Source organism: Clytia hemisphaerica, unplaced genomic scaffold (assembly GCF_902728285.1).
Source record: "Clytia hemisphaerica strain Z4C2 unplaced genomic scaffold, Clytia hemisphaerica genome assembly, whole genome shotgun sequence".
NCBI classification, from domain to species: Eukaryota; Metazoa; Cnidaria; class Hydrozoa; order Leptothecata; family Clytiidae; genus Clytia; species Clytia hemisphaerica.
The window spans coordinates 281962-303718 of NW_027104443.1; the positions used below are offsets into that span (position 1 = coordinate 281962).

Genomic DNA, 21757 nt, shown 5'->3' on the forward strand with positions numbered 1-21757 from the left:
TAACGGAACGACAAACCAATAAAGTTATTAAAGAACCGTCACTCATCAAGTCAAAGATACATTGGAGATTATCGTAATTATACTAAGAGAACTGAACTGAAATACTGAGATGATACGAGATTCGTGAACGAGTTAATAAAATCGAATAATCTCATGATAAAACACACAGTACCAGAGGAATATCAATATGAATATATCTATGTACGACTATTTATTATTGTCAATAACTTATTATATATTTATCATTACTTTGTCATTTTATTAATTGACTTATATTTACCGACCTTGCGTTACGAAGATAGTCCAAATGACTCCAGAAAATGTGCCAACTATGTATTGTTTGAATCTTTTTTGATACTGATAAGGAGTAAGAGTTAAGATTTTTCCTTTATTGGCGATTTTTTTAAACTAAGAGTGAACACGTGATAAAGTTTTTCTTTCTAAAAATATCCTTATGCGACACTTATGTTCTTACATAGTTTGTTCTTATAGAAAAAAAACGTTTAGATTTCCTCCACATGACTTTCTATAACAAGGCCATGATTATGTTATGTAACCACGGGAGACGTATAGTAAAATGATTAAAATTAGCTCTAAAAGGGTCTTTTTCTGAAACCTGAAGGTATTGCTAATTTAATGAGTAATGTTTGCATTGAAGAGCTTGATCATCATTATTTTCCCTCGCATTAATTTTTGAAGTCGTTTCAAATCAATAAAGTCTATTGATTATGATAATTATCCATTCAGTAATTAAAATTGCACTCCTTTCCTTTTTTTCCAGCTTCATGAACATTTTAAGACTCTATTTTCTATAAGTCTATATTAATGAAATTCAATACTTTCTAGTTGTAAGTCCTTTTTATAAAACAAAAGATTTATTGTTTTGAATTTAGAAACTTAAACGAATGGACGTAGAGCTCATAAAATTGCTCAGCGAAGGAATATTTTCTCAGACTATTTTTTTATCTTCTCATCCCTTTGGCTTCAGAATCAAGAGATATTTGTAATGTTTTGAAAAACTGTACGCTATGTGCAAGAAAATTGACTATAGTTGACTATTTTTTTAATTTTCTCTGTTTAATAGAGGTTGAAAAATTGCATTAATTGATTATTTATTTGGTTTGGAGTAGTTTTTAACGTTTTATCGTGGATTAGAAAACTTTCAACATTAGATTCCCGCCGTAAAAGGTAATTACATCTAATTTCTCTAATTTCGTACCTAATTCTGTAAATTGAACTAAATATCTGGTCCCCTAAAGGCCCTGAAGCTTAGTGATTTGAATTCTTCTCTTTTATTTGAATATGGCGAAATAATGATACCGCAAAAAGGTGAAATAATGATATCGCAAGAAACGCAAAAACTTATTATGACGTCATTATTGACGACTTCATGAAAACTAAATAAAGTAATTGAATTTATCTCGATTCCCTACTAACTTTGGCTAAAGATGTTTCTCGCCAAAGTCGTTCTTTCGATAAGAAAAAGATTCTTTTGAAAGAAGCAGAAATAAGGAAAAGAAAACGAGAAATCCTTTTTTGTTGACGTAATTTAGTTGACTTCAGAATTTCAAAAAAAATTTTGTTGAGATACATTAAGTTTTTAGGGAAAACTGCGAAAATTAGCAAAACATCAAATGGTTTGTGAGGAGGGTGAGGGGAACAGCCGTAGTAGGGTACTAACATAAGGTTACCTTTGTTTTCAAAAAATCTGTCTTAGTTACCACTCCCCCCTCCTTTGTACCTGGAAAAAGGGACCCCGTTCGGAAGCCGGCTACCAAGGAAAATATGGATACATAACCCTGAAAAAATACTTCGTAATACCAAAAAGTCGAAATATGGAAGAGCCCAAATTTGGAAGGTTTTTTTTAAGATTTATAATGATGAAAATTGATAAATTTTACCCATTTCACCCATAATATACCAAAATTCAGTACCAGGTACTAGCTTGAAACGAGTGATTTACCAACCACCACCCACAATGTAGTACCGGGTACTAACCTTTTGAGGCTCGAAATTAAACACCACCACCCGACTATGGGTCAGTCACACCCCAGGTTAGAAACTACATCATAGTACCTTTCATGTTCAGTCATTTGTTTTGATCATTTTCTGTCGACTAATACGACCTAAAAATCATGGTAATTTAAGATATGTCATAACTTACCCGAATGGACCCCCCTGCTACTATATGCAGGTTTATAGTATTCTGTGATCCAAACTATCTTAGAAAATTCATTTCGAAAATCCTATCCTAAGTGAGAAAAATACAATGAAATTTTATCCTTTTTTGGGAAAATACATGTACACGCTTTTTTATAAGAATATAACAAAATTCATGATGAACTACTCAAAAAAATACTCAGAATATCACCAGCGTGGAATAAGGGCATTTTAAATTGTGAATTGCCGATTATTCAAGCAAGGCTCAATACTTTTTAATACCTCAGGTATGTAAATATCACATGTCAATTTTATGATTCTAAGGATTTCGTAAGAATTTTTTAGGATAAATTTCCCATGATGAAATGGAAAAATACCATTCTTATAAAAAATAGTGTAACTCTAATCCCCATTTAGTAAGTTACTTAAATTTCGAAAATCACTATTAGACTTTTGAAAAGTAAAATTTAATACCCCCCTTCATCAAAACGAGAATTCCCGTTAGCAATTTGTTCGGTTATTTTTCCCTATTTGCTAAAACCTTTGCACTGAGTCCTTGAGACAGGGGTGTTACCATGGCTACAAGTAGTATTCTATAACTATTAATCAACTGATTAACCTCTCATATAGTCCCGCTGCTGAGGTCGATAAATGTTTCATTTCGTGACACACATCTTAGAACTAACTTTTTTTGGTGGAAACTCACGAATTAGTATATGTAGATTCCAAAATCAAAAAGTTTCCACGATATTATCGTGCAAGTAACGAGTAATTGGCGATTTTTTGCGTTTCCAGGCAAAATTGCAAGGCCTGGAAATTCACGATTTGGGGGGGGGGGTCTTCAAATTAAAAAAATACCTATATCACATGATAGAGTTCTTCAAACTGAGCAAAAAAGTGTATTACACCAAAGTCCCAACTTCTCTAGATAAAAGTTATTGGCCTATTTGTGGTCAAAAACTGATGGAAAACGGGGAATTTCTGCATTCTGCATCTGCATTAATTTATGCAAAATTAAACACCTTTTTGATTTCTAGCCACTTATTTCGATCTCAGCAGCGGGACTATAATATTCTCCCTGACGAAAAAAGTAATTTGTTAATGACCTGCTATTATGGCAAGAAATGAATTATAATACCTTGATAATACAAACTGCTGATCTATTATATACCTCGGCAGGTACACGTTTTTTTACAAGAACATCCAAAATCTATTAAGCCTTCGGATGTTCTTAACTTTTAGAGTTTTAAGCCAAAAACTGTTCTTAACGTGTTTTTATTTTCGTCTTTTTAGATATTCTTTGTTTATTTTCAAAGTCAACAAATCCTTTAAATGTTCTTAAATTGTTCTAAACATTTTGGCCATCGAAGCCTTATATCGTTTGTTCTTATGAAAAAAACGTGTAACTCAATGAATAGCTTGTTCAAGTGTTTAGAGATATATATAGTCAATTATTGTCAAAGATGTTTTTTTATGTTTCCAATATAAACCTGAGAAGCAGATAATAGTCATTCTGATTAAAAAGCCTTTTCTGGTCAGGGGAGGGTGGGATAGCCTTAGAGAGGATAAATGGTAAAAAAAGGAAGCTGTTCTCGCATTTTCCAGGAGGGGGGTACTAGGGTTACAGGATGGCAGGGGGTGCCCCACCTTGTTTTCCACCATCGTACCCTGCCTTAGCAGATCTAAAAAGAAGAAAAAATTGGAAATTTTTTGTAGATTTTAAGACCCTTTTCGGGATTAATTTGACCGAATTTCCATGTTTTTAGGAGCAAAAAATTGAAAATTTCCTATTTTTCCGACCTTTTATGGTTTTCATCCCTTACAGGTACTACCAGGTTCCAAAAAGAGTTTGAAGTCTTAACTTCGTCCGAACGCCCGCCCGCCCGCTTAAGATTATCTTTCTAACAAAGTATTACTCGTAGCTATATCTTTTCTCCTTCAAAAGAATGTATGAATGTGTTTTTGATGTTTTTGTTGCTTGTTTAAAGCTTAGTACAGGCAACGATGTAAAAATAATAGATAACCAACTTGCCTTGATTCTCAAAAAACATCCGTGTTATGGTTGTGAAAATATTAATGACATTTTGCATCGTAAAAATTGCAATTAAATAAAAACTTGCTTCATTTGCAACCTTCTATTGGACATAATCGATCACGTGATGTATATTTTTCCAAAATTTGGGTTCGAAAAAGTGTATTTTCCTATAGGCAGCCTCACAGAAGGAATTTTTTAATTAGATATAATTGTTCTATAAACATTCATTTGTTTATTTTGTATCAGGCAACCTTCATGCACTTTTCATTCGTGAGATATCGCACTTCAAATCACACATATATTTTTCAGATAACAGCATTTTATGAGCGTTTATTTATCCAGATGAAGATTAAGTGGTATTAGGCAGATCCGTAGTCAATTTGTCTAAAGATTGGTACCTTTATCTTTTGAAAAAAATTCCAAAATTTGCAGTAAATAACAATTCAAATTTTTTATCAATTCAGTGGATGTCAAAAAGTGTGTCAAAATCTAGCTAAAAGCAGAACACGCACTGCACACAGAGCTTTTTAATAGAGTGCTCATTTCAATAGGAAAACAATGGTTGTTCTCTTGGGAGAAGTGCCTTCTAGAGGTAGTTGGTTATCTATTATTTTTACATCGTTGGTACAGGTAACTCTCTTGCAGGGAAATTATGTGAGTCTGCCTGGGTTTTCAAAGTTCATAAAGTCTGTCAACAAGGGTTCACAAACAGATTGTTTCAAACATTCTGTGTCAGACTAATCTACCTGCACCAAACTCAGAAATTTTAGAACTTAGTTATCTGAGGCAATTTTATTTTTTCTAAATTTTTGAACTTAGATTCCCAGGCTACCATTAACGTATCTTGTTGCCTTCCCGAAAGTTTTTTATTACATTTTATCGGCGATCCAAAAAATATCTGCAATCTGATTGGTTAAAAAGAGTACAATATATCTTGTATTTTACATGTAAAAATATAAATTGACGAAAAGATGTTGTTGCATTGTAGCGGTAGAAGCAATCTAACGTCACTTTGCTACAAAAGTGTCCTCCGACACAAAAAATGCATTTTTTGGGTCACCGATAAACTAGTTATCAGACATTTGCTCGTACAATATGTAATAGTTATCGGACAGTTGCGAGTACAATATGAGAAATAATTTACGAGTTCCGAGATTTTTCCGTACAATATTTTCCGAGCCTTTCGGCGAGGAAAATATACGGAAAATCCGGAACGAGTGAAATATTTCCATATTGTACGAGCAAATGTCTGATAGCTGGTTTATCGGTGATCCAAAAAATGCACTTTTTGAGTTGGAGGACACTTTTGTAGCAAAGTGACGTTAGATTGCTTCTACCGCTACAATGCAACAACATCTTTTCGTCAATTTATATTTTTACATGTAAAATACAAGATATATTGTACTCTTTTTAACCAATCAGATTGCAGATATTTTTTGGATCGCCGATAAGGAAATATTTCACTCGTTCCGGATTTTCCGTATATTTTCCTCGCCTAAAGGCTCGGAAAATATTGTACGGAAAAATCTCGGAACTCGTAAAATATTTCTCATATCGTACTCGCAACTGTCCGATAACTATTACGTATTAAGTTTGGTTGCCAAATTTTATATTAGTGATATTCTTAACTTATCGGCGATCCAAAAAATATCTGCAATCTGATTGGTTAAAAAGAGTACAATATATCTTGTATTTTACATGTAAAAATATAAATTGACGAAAAGATGTTGTTGCATTGTAGCGGTAGCAGCAATCTAACGTCACTTTGCTACAAAAGTGCCCTGCGCTTTTTTCCAACACAAAAAGTGCATTTTTTGGGTCACCGATAAACCAGTTATCAGACATTTGCTCGTACAATATGGAAATATTTTACTCGTTCCGTATTTTCCGTATATTTTCCTCGCCTAAAGGCTCGGAAAATATTGTACGGAAAAATCTCGGAATCTCGTAAAATATTTCTCATATTGTACTCGCAACTGTCTGATAACTATTACATATTCTTTGGGCCAAATATATCATGAATATTCTTGTAGAGAGTACATTTATATATAAAAGAGCATGCCTAACAAATCATTGTACGAATATCCCGGAGGGGCACTCGATTTCTAAATGACGGCATGTGCCGCCAAAAATTGGCCTTCAAAATCGGACTCTTATAGTGTAGCTCTTTAAGCAGTGAGAAGGTACCCTTACAGAGCATTTTATCGAAATATTTCTCTCCCTTCCGTGTAGTTTGATTACATATCATATTTTGCTGAAGCCACCAAAAAATGAGCCTGATATGTCAAAACAATTTGAAAAACAAATCAAAATAGATGCGAGTTAAACTGCTCTATCGTCAACTTAAAAATTATCAACAAACTGTTCTCTTTCCATTTGTCTTTTCATGTTTTGTTTTTCCACTTTCGTTATTTCGGTGAAATCGTCATAAAAACATTCGAAAATGATTCGAATTGTCATTGAAAATATCAAACATGATTTGACAACTTTTGTGTGTATTGGGAGGAAGAAGAAAACATTCCTGAGAATAAATTTCGGGATAAGATACCAAAATAAGTAAAAATGATTTTTGCGTGTAAAATATGAATGCAGCATTAGCTACCGGACCGGACTAGATTTATATCCGTGTTTTTAGCCAATTAGATTGCTCATATCTTTCATGTTGACGATAAGGTAATGTTAACGATTGCTGGGCACGCAGTTTACCACTTAATTCTCTCTTCATCTTTAGCCAGTTTATTCGAATGCTTGTTACAACAGGGGTTTATGGCCCCATCTAATTGTGGTATGCCAGAAACCAAGGATGTGTAAACGAACCCAATGTTTGAATACTAATTTGAGTGATCACTGTGGCTTAGTTAATTAACCAGCTCTAAGTGCCTTATACTGTAAAGAACATTTAGAATAAAATAAAAATAAACGGGGCGAAAAATCGACTGACAATCGACGTCTCAAAACATGGTTATATTGCATACCAAAATGTCACAAATTTGGTGGAGATTTAGAGGAAGAGTGGGAAGGGGGGTAACCACCAACTTTCACTGAATTTTTTATTATTCCATGAAAGATTTTAGTTTTGTGGATTTTCGAATACTAATTTTTCCTCTATTTTAATTTTCAGGGTAAAACCCTTCCAGGCTCAAGGCTCAATCAAAATCGATCAAGAACAACCTAAGTCCATTCAAAGGTATTCTTTAAAAATATTCATCTTGGAGTTTTTTGTGTATGCTGTACTTAACTGTATGGTAAAACTTTATGCCTATGTTTTAATTTCTTTCTTCTTGTTAACCCTATTAGCCCTCAAAACCTAAATTTTTAATCTCAAAGTATCTTCCCTAGAAAATTTGGTCTGTTTCCACAATTTTCAGAATTAAAATTTTGATCTGTGCTCCCAAGCTTATAAGGAATCGGATATCTGTCAGATCTGTTTCCCTTGCTTTTTGTGATTGATATCTGTTTTCCCAAAAGTTCATTCTGTTTCCAATGCAATATCATTTTTTTGGAAACAGATATCTATTATGTCATCTCCTAGAAATATTGATCTGTTTCTCTCTGATGACGTCATCAACTGGAGCGGGAAATATATATAAATAAACTTTCATAAAATACCTACTCCCGAATAGACGGGGGGGGGGTCCGAATAAGCAGGGGGGGGTAGGAAAATTTTCTAAATTCTAATAAGCGGGGGGGGGAGGTGGAATAAGAGGAGGGGGTAATTTGAAGATAGAATTTTTTTAACTGATATCAATTTCAATAACCAAGAAGAAATTTTAGCAAATGAACACGTAAAATAAGAACCAATACTAACGAAAAGAAAATTTTTTAACAAGTTTAAGGTCTATCTACACTGTAATAAATAATTTTTTTTCTCTTAACAATTAGCGGGGGGACGTCTATTCGGGAGACAAGAGTAATAAAATACCTGATTTCGAGAAATTCAATTATCACAAAGTGTCGTAAAATTCGAAGTTATTCAAAATTCTATCAAAAAACAAGTTTTTCGAACCTAGAGATTACACAAATCGTAATTATATATATTAAATTCAATTGTCAATTGAATTTCAGGTCATAAAACCTTTACTTTTTAGGTACCTATACTAGGTATAAAACAATAATTTTCTTCTTCATGGTTAGACCGAGTTAGAACATAAAGAAATCGTAGGGCCCTCAAAGTTCTATTTAAAGCTCATTTATGGTAGTGGCCAATAAAATCTGAAAATTGACTGTCTCAAAACATGGTCATATTGTATAACAAAATGTCACAAATTTGGTGGAGAATTAGAAAAACATACGTCAAAAATTAAGTCAATTAAAGTTTTGACCCTTCAAAAAACAGGCGAAAATGCATTATGGCCATGACATCCTTAAAAATACAAATATTGCTTTGGGAAAGGATTCATAGCAAGTATTTGATCAATTGAATCACTGTTCAGCACTTGAATTGCACTTTCACAGTCTCAGTAAGTTGTGAGCAAGGGGTCAATGTTTGTAGGATTTAAGGTGTAAATAGCTAAAAAGGCATTCTTTCACTTCCTCTTTAGAGTCAATCTCTACGACTCTAGGTGCAAAGTCTTGATTTTTAACTTGAAATAATTAGCATATTTACTTAGACATTGATAAACCCTTTGGAAATTTAAACATTTCAACAACTTACGCTTGGTACCCTTTGTCATAGGTACCAAAATCCCCATTTAGTACCGGGTGCGCCACAAAAAAATTTTCTCTCTTTAAAACTAATTTTCTCAAAATCTAAAAATTTTTAAAAAACCGTTCCCATTTCATTGGAAAGGAGAAAAACAAACTTAAATTTTGATGGGTCATTAATTAAATTCGATTCATTAGATCAAAAGTTATGCTCAATTAAAAAAAAAAGTTACTTTCTGAAAGTGCTCAAAAACGTTAAAAATCAACCTATCAAATTAAACAGAAGCATAATTATTGGATACATCATTATCTTCGTTTCAGCCATTAAAAATGATAATTAGCTGTCTAAATGACCTTTTTGGTCCAGCGCGCAGCAGAATGGACCTTTAAAAAGCAACTGATCGAAAAGATTTTGTCCTTGTTAGGGCCTGTGCACGCAATAAATTAACAAGTCCAGGCTAAACCAACCGCCGATCTAGAATTTTTGCCCCGCCTGCCCGCGCGATGTTTGACCTATGTTTTGGATTGAATTGGTAGTAGAGTCAAATTTCCCGGTTAGATTAAAGGGTTGTTTCAGGTAGGGTCAGGTAGGGTTAGGGCTAGGGTTGGTGATAGGAGTTAACCCCTGGTTAGGGTTTTAGCCCCTGGGTAGAGTTTGGAGTAAATACCATGTATATAAGGAACTTTGAACTCCTTAATGCATTCGGACTCGATGGCCGAGTGGTTAAGGCGCTGGCGTTCTAATAATAGGTGCTTTGTATATAGTGGGTTAGAATCCCCTAAGCGGCAAAAGTTTCGAAATTTCGGGAAATGCATCAAAAACTTTCAAAACTTAGCAATACAAAGAAAGTGTCAAAGAAAGTGTCAAAGAATAGTAGCTCAGAGTGGAGGATGGGAAGGAATTTTTTCTGCGTCACTTAAGGAACCCGGTACGAACGACATTCGGTTATTGCTACGTCAGCTGGACCTTCACGCCGCTCCGGCTTCTTGTGTTATAATAAAAGAAGGTTGAATTTCAATAAAAGGCAGAAAGTTCGTCGAAAAAGGCAAAAAAAATCTGGTAAAATTCATAAAAATACATCAAACATGGGTTTCGAAATAGATCCACCCCTAGATAGACCTTATCCAGTCTAAAACCAAAAATCAGAGGAAAATTTCGGTAAAACGTTTTCGAGCACTTTCTGAAAGGGACTTTTTCATTCAATTGAGGATAACTTTTGATCTAACAAGCTACATACTGAATGGACCTACCTAATGATGAAAGTTAGATAGCAATAGGGAGAAAATTGAAGACAATCAGTCAGAAAATATAGCGTTTAGCAAAAATGCATAACGCATTAATTTTCATCATTGATTGTTGATGGGAGGGAGAAGGAAGAGGAGTAGGGAAAAAAGAAATAGACAAGTGATACTTTTATGGACCTACCTGGTTATGCATTTAACACATATATAATTGATATCTACGTGATGATCTATTAAAATTAGTCGTTTGTTTATTATTAAAAAAAACGTTTAGAAACCAAAATTTCATGCTCTTGAAATATTCAAGACTTTATGAGCAAAAAAAACATCTATCTCATCAAAAAATTTAGTAATTTGGCTAAGAACATTGATGTATGCTTATTAATAGTGATTTTTATAGATAAACTTGCGTTTTTTGAGCCAACAAAATTTTTTTGAAAAAATCTGCTAAAGCCATCTTTTACTTATGATGGTACCCTACCTTCATGCAAAAAATCAGAAAAAGTTAATGATCCAATTTTTCTCAAAGTCCAAAAAACCCGTTTTTTACCCGTTTCTTGGCCAAAATTTGCCGAAATTTTTTTTCCCAAAGTCGGGCTCCGTCACATTCGAGGGTTTATAGTTATGCATCTTTGTGAAAAAAATCATAAAGAATCAAAGAGCCAATCTCGAGAAAAGCTAATACCTAAGTAATTGATGTGCTTATAAATAAATATCGAATTTGGCCAGTCTTCTATAAAAACACGCCAAGAAACCAAAACTTCATGTCTAAACACACACATTCTTCAAAAGTAAGCCATCCTGAGCAAAAAAACATCTATCTCATAAAAAAACGAGTAATTTAACTAAGAACATTGATGTATGCTTATTAATAGTGATTCTTATAGATAAACATGCATTTTTTGAGCCAACAAAATTTTTTTGAAAAAATCTGATTGAGCCATCTTTTACCTATGATGGTACACTACTTTCATGCAAAAAATCAGAAAAAGTTAATGATCCAATTTTTCACAAAGTCCGTCACATTAGAGGGTTTATAGTTATATATCTTTGTGCAAAAAATCAGGCCGTAAGCGGCCCAAGCCCTGATTTAGCGGCCCAAGACCTGAATTACCGGCCCAAGACCTGGGAAACTTTGCGACTTTTGAGACTTGCTGATTCTTCTGTTCTTCTTAAAAACCAAAGTTTTAATATCAAACTGTCTACTCTATAGAATTTGAATTTGAAGCTTTTAAGGCATTGGATATATGTTTCCCTCTCCTAGAAATCTTAATTTTTTTCTCAGGCTTTTGTAATTGATATCTGTTTTCGCTTATATAAAATTCAACTTGCTTTATATGCATTGTCATTTTTTGGAAAGAGATCTATTTCCCAATTTATTATGTTATCTCCTAGAAATATTGATCTGTTCCCCAATTATGCCGTCATCAGCTCAAGCGAGGAAGCAGATGATTGTAAGGAAATCTTCCTTTCTAGAAATGAAGATCTGATTCCCATTCTTTCAAGTAAAAGCTATCACCTGGAAGAGAAGAACAGATATTTTGGGGAAACAGGCTCAACGACTCCTAAAACGTCACTAAATGTTATATTACACGTTTCTTTTTTATTAGAACCTAGTTTATAAGAACATATAGGCTGAAATTCGTCGAAAAATTAAGAACATCTTAAGAACATGCCCAGCCTCAGTTTGGAAAAAAATGACAAGAAACTACAATTTCTTCCTCTTTTTAAGCCGTTTTAACCGAATTTAGGAGTGGATCTTCAAAAGTCGAGAGTCAAATATTGTCCAAATTTTGCCAAATTTAAGTGCTCTTTCTTTTGTATCATATTGTCGATTTAGAGTAGTCTGAAAAATTAAGGACGCATTTAAGAACATTTTAGGCTGAAAATTGCTAAAAAAATAAGCACATCCAGGCTCAGCCAAATTTTAGGTGTTCTAATAAAAAATAAAACGTGTAGTCTAACAAGTATTTAGTTTTTCCTCCAAGAAGTTATTATAGAAACAAGAGCATGAGAGTAAATTTCTTGGATCATAACACCATAAAATAATAAGCCCACGCGTGACTGAGTTAAAATAATGAAAGCTAAGTAGAGTATTAAGGAAATTCATTCTTGACGATTTGGTGGACAGAGGTTTTTCTTTTATCTACATTATAGATGCTGAGTACACAGTCACATACTGACGATGACCAAGAAAGAGGGTTTCGTTGCCAGGTTCTCCTTGGCAAATTAGACAATCAACTGCGAGAGAGAATATACAAAAAACTGAACACACGAGACCCAGTAAAACTATTTCAATTCTTTCTATCACATAAAACTACAATCGATAAACTGAGGAAAAAAAATGTCATCAAAGATGAGCAGTACAAATTACTCCTTCCAACTTCTGGAATGGTCTACCTTGACCAGTTTGACAGTACACTTCTCTTTTTTGTAACTAGAGAGTTTTTTGGAGAAAATATGAAAGATTTGATAAAAATCAGGAATACGATCCAACATGGTGGCACCAAACTCAGTCAAACAAAATTCAAGGCCATACTCAGTGATGCAGAACCACACTTATTACAGCTAGGGCTATCCAAGGCTGAATTTGATGACATATGTAATGTATTGATTGCTGGTTCTAAAGTGAAGGAACTGATGACCAAGACTTCTTTCAATTATGCCTGCCTACCGCCAGTTACAAACCACTTCAGAAGAGCAAACCTGGTCAGCAATATTCACCAAGCAGTTTACCGTCAACACCACGATGACTTCAAATTCTCTGTTGTCATTAGTGGGATTGGGGGCAGTGGAAAGTCAGAAACTGCTCGCGAATATTGGCAATCCTATCGTAATGTTTATTACGAGGATATCGTTTGTTGGATTAACTGTAACAACTTGGTCAACATCGAAAAATCATTCACCGAGATCGCCAACCGATGTGGCATTGATCAGATCTATAATCAAAATGGTTCAGTCAAATCATTGAAAGAGATTTCAAATCTTGTTTACGATTACTTTTCAGTAAGACAGGATGTGAATAAACCACGCAAAGTATTGTTTGTTCTAGACAATGTCATCAATCAGGCTGCTTTGGTCGATTTGATTCCTGACACCAAAAAAGAAGCACCACATTTTCTCATCACCTCACAATGCAGTGAATGGGATCAAAGATTCGATGTTATCAAGATAGGACAATTTTCTAACGAAGAGGCCGAACAGTTCTTAGAGACAAATATCCACGATGTAGAAGCACGCAAAGATAAAGAAGTAAACCAAAAACTTCTAAAATCTCTCAGCTATCTACCCCTTGCTCTACAGCAGGCTTTTTCATATATCAATAAGAATGGGCTAACTGTTGAAATGTACCTAACCATATTCGATAAAAGACAAAAAGAACTTCTTTCAGAGGGAACACAAGAAATTGAAAACCCTTCAGTTTACACTACATTGTCTTTGACCTATAGTAGATTATTACAGGAAGGTGGTCAAAAGGTTATTGATCTTCTAATCAAAATCTCCTACTTGGATGGAAAAGACATCAAGAAAGGATTACTGATCAAATTTGTTGATGATGTATTTGTTCTAAATAAGATCTTATCTTTATTGGCCAAGTACTCAATCATTGAAACCACGAACACAGGAACAGGCTTTCTAGAAAACCAAATAAACTGTCACGAATTAACTCAAACGTTCATCAAAGCTTACATTCCAAATGTTAAAGAACCAGTCTATCAGGAGCTAGCAAATACCTTTATTGAAGACATGAGAAATTGCGGAAGTCAAAGACAAAAAATGGATGGTAAATACTGGTACCAGCACTTTCTTTTCATCTGTGAAAATGATGTTGAGAATATCTTTCTTATGAAATTCATTGATGTACAGAATGATTTGATTCATCTTTTTGAAACACAAGGAGATATGAGAAGACTTTTTGACTGCTTGAAAAAAATGATGGAAAAACTTTCACATACAGATGGTTATGAAAGAAACTACTTATATTTAAAAACTAAATATAATTATGCAAACACTTTAAATAACCTTTCTCATTATCATGATGCATTACGTATATTTAAAGAAATTGAAGCCGTTAAAAAGGAAACCCTCGGTGAACGTCACAACGATTACCTCGCTACAAAGCACAACATCGGATGCTGTTTAATAAATTCATCTCATTATCATGACGCATTACGTATATTCAAAGAAATCGAAACCGTTCGAAAGGACATCCTCGGCGAACGTCACAACGATTACCTCACCACAAAACACAACATCGGACACTGTTTAATGAATTTATCTCATCATCATGACGCATTACGTATATTCAAAGAAATCGAAACCGTTGAAAAGGACACCCTCGGTGAACGTCACAACAGTTACCTCTCCACAAAGCACAACATCGGACACTGTTTAATGAATTTATCTCATCATCAAGAAGCATTACGTATATTCAAAGAAATCGAAACCGTTCGAAAGGACATCCTCGGCGAACGTCACAACGATTACCTCACCACAAAGCACGCCATCGGACACTGTTTAGTGAAGTTATCTCATTATCATGACGCATTACGTATATTTAAAGAAATCGAAACCGTTGAAAAGGAAACCCTCGGTGAACGTCACAACGATTACCTCAGCACAAAGCACAACATCGGACACTGTTTAATGAATTTATCTCATTATCATGACGCATTACGTATATTCAAAGAAATCGAAACCGTTCGAAAGGACATCCTCGGCGAACGTCACAACGATTACCTCACCACAAAACTTAACGATTACCTCAGCACAAAGCACAACATCGGACACTGTTTAATGAATTTATCTCATCATCATGACGCATTACGTATATTCAAAGAAATCGAAACCGTTCAAAAGGACACTCTCGGTGAACGTCACAACGATTACCTCACCACAAAGCACAACATCGGACACTGTTTAATGAATTTATCTCATCATCAAGAAGCATTACGTATATTCAAAGAAATCGAAACCGTTCGAAAGGACACCCTCGGTGAACGTCACAACAATTACCTCGCCACAAAACACAACATCGGACAATGTTTAATGGATTTATCTCATTATCATGACGCATTACGTATATTCAAAGAAATCGAAACCGTTGAAAAGGACACCCTCGGTGAACGTCACAACAGTTACCTCTCCACAAAGCACGCCATCGGACAATGTTTAGTGAAGTTATCTCATCATCAAGAAGCATTACGTATATTCAAAGAAATCGAAACCGTTCGAAAGGAAACCCTCGGTGAACGTCACAACAGTTACCTCAGCACAAAGCACGCCATCGGACACTGTTTAGTGAAGTTATCTCATTATCATGACGCATTACGTATATTTAAAGAAATCGAAACCGTTGAAAAGGAAACCCTCGGTGAACGTCACAACGATTACCTCAGCACAAAGCACAACATCGGACACTGTTTAATGAATTTATCTCATTATCATGACGCATTACGTATATTCAAAGAAATCGAAACCGTTCGAAAGGACATCCTCGGCGAACGTCACAACGATTACCTCACCACAAAGCACAACATCGGAAACTGTTTAATGGATTTATCTCATCATCATGACGCATTACGTATATTCAAAGAAATCGAAACCGTTCAAAAGGACACCCTCGGTGAACGTCACAACAGTTACCTCACCACAAAGCACAACATCGGACAATGTTTAACGGATTTATCTCATCATCATGAAGCATTACGTATATTCAAAGAAATCGAAACCGTTCAAAAGGACACTCTCGGTGAACGTCACAACGATTACCTCACCACAAAACACAACATCGGAAACTGTTTAATGGATTTATCTCATCATCATGACGCATTACGTATATTTAAAGAAATCGAAACCGTTGAAAAGGAAACCTTCGGTGAACGTCACAACAGTTACCTCGCGACAAAGCACAACATCGGACGATGTTTAATGAATTTATCTCATCATCATGACGCATTACGTATATTTAAAGAAATTGAAGCCGTTAAAAAGGACACCCTTGGTGAACGTCACAACGATTACCTCACCACAAAACACGGCATCGGACAATGTTTAATGAATTTATCTCATTATCATGAAGCATTACGTATATTCAAAGAAATCGAAATAGTATGGAATAAAACAATAGGCCAGAGACATGGGAATTACTTGATTGGCAAAATCTATATCGGAGAATGCTTGAAGAGAATGAAAGCATTCGACGATGCGTTACAAATTTTCGAATCATCCAAACCAATATTGTCAGAAGTTTTTGGTGACCATCACGATCGATACTTGAGAAACGATTTCCACATCGGTCATGTTCTAACAATGAAAGGACGTTTTGACGATGCATTGAAAATTCTTGAATCAACACAAACAAAACAGATCGAAATATTCGACAAATCCCATCTGGAAGTTTTAAAAACGACAAGCGTTATTGGACGTTGTTTGGCAGAAAGAGGACTTTTTGATAAAGCCCATGATACTTTATCACAAACCCTTGAAGATGGCTTACAGGTGTTGGATAAAGAACATCTAATTATTCTCTCCATCAGAATCAATTTGGCACACTGCTTGTTTGGTATGAAAAAGATTGAAGAAGCAATGATTCATTTGACTGAAGTTGAAGAGATATCTTTGCAACGGTTCGGTGATCATCATTCGATTTATCGTGAAGCAGTCGAAATGAAAGAACATCACGAACAGAAACAGAAGCAAAAAGAAGAAGGTGTAGATGTTTCACCTGGTAAGTTCACACTTTATATTTACATTTATTTTCCTGAACTTGGGAAGGACGAAACCAAGGAAGTAAAAGCCCGAAGGGGTAGAAGCAAATCTGCTAGGTTTGATTTAAAGCCGCTGAATCCTACCTAAGTTGCGCCGGCTTGAGCGGCCCATATGGTTTTTATACAAATTTCAGATTGAAAGTAAAAATTTCCGCTAGATTATTATACAACTTGAAAACAAAGAAACAGCTAAATTCTATCAGTCGTCAAAAATAAGGCACATGTTCTAAAGCTTCACCTTTTCGAAGATTTGCTTCATTAGAGATTTTTTAGTTTTTGTCAAGTCAGGATTTGGTGCTAAGTTTCATTTGAACCATATTTTTGGCAAACCATCTCTTTAAAATTGAAAATTGAAAATCTCTGATTTAAGGGATTGATTTTTACGTATGACATTATTTTTATGGATCACACAATGGCTTGGGATAAAAGCTTTGAGTTTTAAAATATCTAAAGCTGCTTAAAATATTTCGAGTGAAAAATGATTTACTAATACTCAAAAAAGAGTTTTGACGTATTATTATTTTAATCATTCATTAAATGACAATATTTTTTCAAAAGATTTTTTTACTTTTTTGACAAAAGCTTTTTTCATCCTCAACATTTTTAAAAATTGCAATACTAATTTCATTTTTCGATTTTATCTATAGTTACTGAAAGGATGCAATCAGCAAAGTTGGAATGAGTTCTGTCTTTGGAAAAGAACATTGATAAATAACCACACACGTAAGTAGAAGCTACTACTGGTAACTAGAAGTTTCTCAAATCTAAGATAACAATTCCTGATTAAGATAAAACCAAAAGAGAAACAAGCTATAAAATCGAAAGCCTCGTTGTAATCTTAATCATTTGATTTGTTAGCTTGGAAGAATATATGAATATGAATCCAGGTATGGAAAAAAGTTGACCTTTGTCTTCATACTTCATATTTCCTTAACTTTTTAATTTTTGGTAAAATACATTTCACACCCCTGTGTCACAGACCCCAGCCCCATTGGAAAATCTGGCAAAAATTTCGTCCCTTGTAGGAAAATACCCAATTTCCCCACTGGGAAATTGACTTATATTTCATCACCACTAGAAATTAAATGTTTAAAAACTGCACTCAAAAACCACCCACACTGGATTTTTTAGTCTTTGAACAATAGAATTTCTATCCCCATTGGGATTTCAATAGGAATTTTATCTCAACTTAGGAAAGGTTCCACCGGGGCTGTGAGACATAGGTGTCATTTCATCTGCTTTCTTTTGTATTTTAGTGTTGGTCGAAAGACGAAAGAAAACTAACAACTAGATAACAATTATTGGATCGAGTAAAATAAACAACAATAATGAAAGTTGAACTTTGTTTGTACAATGTATAATAAAACCTATACGAATTTTTCAGAATAGTATCAATCTATTCTGTCTGGTTATGGACCTGTGAAACGAGTGGATTGCAATGACGATGATTGATTTTCATAAATTACTCTTACTCTATCAAAAACATTAGTTTTTTTCGCAATAAGCATTTTATACACTACTAAATATATTTAATTTTGGGTTTTATAACTATTTTTGATATAACATTTATTTCAAAATTATTCAATAGTGTTGTTCTTATGTTTATTTTTTTTTTTGCTAGATTAATAAGAATTTACCCGTAATACCATTTTACAGAACGAATCAATTTATCAGATTATTGACACTAACTTTATGTAAAGGATTCTTTGCTCATGCAAAATATAAAAGGTAGAATATTGAAGCAGCGCAGATGAAAAGAAATCATCATTTGGACTTCCTATTGAAAATAAAAGTGCTATCTAAAAGATATATCTATCTCAAGAACTTTTCAATCTGCAATTTTGTGAGCTTTGTCAGTATTCTTGAGTTGTTTTTTTTTTGTGTGTTTTGTTTCTACAGCATATTTTTTTTTCATAGAATATAATTATCTTTTTATTTAAATATGATTATTTTTACATAGGACGAATAGCCATTGTAAAATATGGAAGAGCCTGAAAGACAATTAATAAAAAAAAAATAAAAAAAAAAAAATAAAAAAAATAAAAAAAAATTTTCCAACTTAATTGCATGGTCTAAAAATCTTATTAAATCATTTTCAAAATAGTTTTGCAATGTTTGACAACAATTAATTGCTTTTATCAAAATATTCTACTCCATGCAGATTATTTAAAGGGACATAAAAGTACTAACGAAATTTATAAACAAACCATATGCAGCGGGATACAAAATCAAAAAAAAATATGGCTGATTTTGATTGTTTTAATTGTTTTAAAAGTTTGTTTTGGACACATGATTTTAATTGTTCCCTTTAATGCTACTTTTATGTCTCTTTATAAATTGTGATTTATGTAAATCACTGACATGAAAATGTTCAGGGAAATCTTACTATACTAAATGAGTTTATGAAAAATGTCTGTAACGCTAGCCCAGTAACATATGTTAAGGTTTCTAAAATTTGAACGCCGCGGCTGGAGAACCTATCCACCTTCGATACAAGAAGTCTCGCGCTAAGTTTGACAAGCGTAGAAAACTCGGATTAGAGAAGACTCTACACTGCTATTTGTAGTTGTCTGATTGTCTGACGTCAATTTCATGAAAAAGTACTGCGACGTCACAAAGTTTCAAATAAAAAGGTGTGGCATTTTTGTTGCACGATTTCGAATTATTTTATATCAACACACGTAACAAAATCCAATATTGTTGTTTGATGATTAAACTTCGTCTAACATTATTTAAAAAGGTTTCAATGTTGGTTGCATTGCATATGCGCCGGTCTTAAGCTGTCCGCATGCGAAGCCAACAAACGGGAAAACCTTAAGTGCTTAATCGGAAAGCGCGAGCCTCTCCTTCACAACTAAGGCTTTTTCTTTTCTAGAAGCAACCCTCTCACCACCTCAGACACCTTTGGGCGTCTGCAACGACGGGTACCCTCGATAATTTTGACAGGGTTACTATGGCATTTCATTGAACACAAACTCCCGTTATCTTAAAAAGACATATCATCGAGGCTTACAGACACAAAATTTTGACTAATGTAGAAAGTTTAGAAGTATAATTTTTATTATTGTATTTGGCATTTTAAGCCAAAACGATTTCAGGAATTAACCCACATTATAGTATTTTAAAGGCTTTTGATGTGCAAGAAAAACCGTTAACCGGCGTTTACGACGACGGGAACCGTCTAGTATATCCTATACTAAAGTGATTTGTTTGACCTATTTATTTAGCTTGATACGAGAGTCCTTAGTATAATATTCTATTACTACACACTTTTTTCATTCATTAGAGCATCTTAGTTATTGCTGAGCCTGAATGTGCTCATTTTTAAACAATTTTGAGATTACTGGCTTTCTTGAAATTAATTCACGTAAATATAAAAGACGAACTTCAGTTACAAAAATTGACCCTCTAAAGTTGGAAAGTAAACACGTTATATTGATTTTATACATCTTATTGTTTTTTGTTTCACCTATACTAAGCAAGTATTCTAATATGATATATCTATCTAAGATTCCTTATTTGTAAATTTTATAATTTCATAATTTTTTCCACAACCAAAATTAACATTTAATCAATATAAATGATCAACGTACTAAATTTCTAAACAACGCATTTTTATATGAGAACGTCCAGAGTTTCTCAACCCTTTACTAACTTTTTGAAAATTTTCCACTCAGGACATGACTTATTCCAACCCCTTCAAAATTTTCCCCCCAGGACATCTTTATTCCAACCCCCTCTTATTTAGTTTTTTAAGATTTTTTCCCACCCCCCACTTATTCCAACCCCCCCGGCTAATAGGTACCAGAGTAGATCTTCTAAACTGTCACCCTCGTGCAATTTTAAGAAACGGGTGTCCCTTTAGTCTGTAAAGCCCTAAAATATTTTAACTTTTTTCTTAATATTTTTCCATCAAAGCCTTGTTATTATCTTATAAAGTTTGTCCTTATAAAAAACGTGCGTTTTTAAAAGTACATTAGACACAGTTCTACAATGAGTGGACAAAAACCTTTAATAACGTACCTCAGAGGTTTGTTTCTTTTTACTTTTTATCATCATCCTCAGAAATGTTTTCCAGATCATCATTTCTTCTGTACCAGGCCTTCTCCTACGACTTTGAATTGTCTTTTCAGCCATATCCTGTGAATAAAAATGCCATTTGTTTGTAAAATTCAGTGAATTATCAATGGAAAATGATCTTAACCCTATTTCTACCGACCTTTTTACAGTTTGATATTAGCAGGGGGTATTTCACACTACTCTTTGACAACTTTTAATTTACAAATAACAGTAATGACGACATCATGAAAATCATATTTGGGATGTTGTGAGGTAACCATTGAAAAACTGTTCCACAGAAAAAATCAATTGAAAGCTAAACTGGATGAGTTTTTTTAGTTCTATTTTGATTTTCTGAAAGAGAATAGAAAACCCAATAACTAACATTCCGGTTATTGTTATACTGTAAAATTTCAATCTTAAAATCTATGTTAAAGATGAGTAAAATTAACTAAAAATGATGACGTCTTTTTTTTTACAATATATTGTAGATAGTATCATAATCAAAAGCCAATACAAATTTGAAGTAATTTGTATTTGATAGTTTAAAAGTTAAGAGTTTCCAGGATTTTAGCTGGGTTTTATGACCAATGTTAGCAATAAAGTCAAAGAACCTGACCTGGTGGGTATTCTAAATCAACATTTTGTAGGCTTATACTTATTTTTCAGATTCTAATCAAAGTATAGTCTGAATCGCGGACCTCTACAAAACAACAGGTAGTATATCTATAAGGAGCACAAATACCTTTAGTGGATGGCGGCATCTTAAGAAAATGGTGCCAGGGTGGTGTAAGATAGGGTTAAGTGAATTCGATAGAAATGTTTGTCCCTACTGTGGTGTAAAGTT

General features: G+C 33.9%; 2 protein-coding genes across 2 annotated transcripts in view; one reads left to right on the forward strand and one right to left on the reverse strand.

Annotated features, from left to right (window-relative positions):
• LOC136820996 (adipocyte plasma membrane-associated protein-like) overlaps positions 1-20995 on the reverse strand; it is a 30804-nt gene extending 9809 nt beyond the window's left edge. Inside the window, exon 1 of the mRNA XM_067077230.1 lies at positions 20875-20995. The gene's annotated coding sequence lies outside the window, so the exon portion shown is untranslated. The remainder of the gene's footprint in view (positions 1-20874) is intronic.
• On the forward strand, positions 1071-18641 carry LOC136820988 (uncharacterized). The gene is made up of 5 exons (XM_067077220.1): positions 1071-1188; positions 7317-7382; positions 12239-16811; positions 17499-17574; positions 18108-18641. Exons 3-4 carry the CDS (start codon positions 12239-12241, stop codon positions 17531-17533), a joined length of 4608 nt encoding a protein of 1535 aa, XP_066933321.1. The 5' UTR covers positions 1071-1188; positions 7317-7382; the 3' UTR covers positions 17534-17574; positions 18108-18641.
• Positions 20996-21757: the final 762 nt, after the last annotated feature.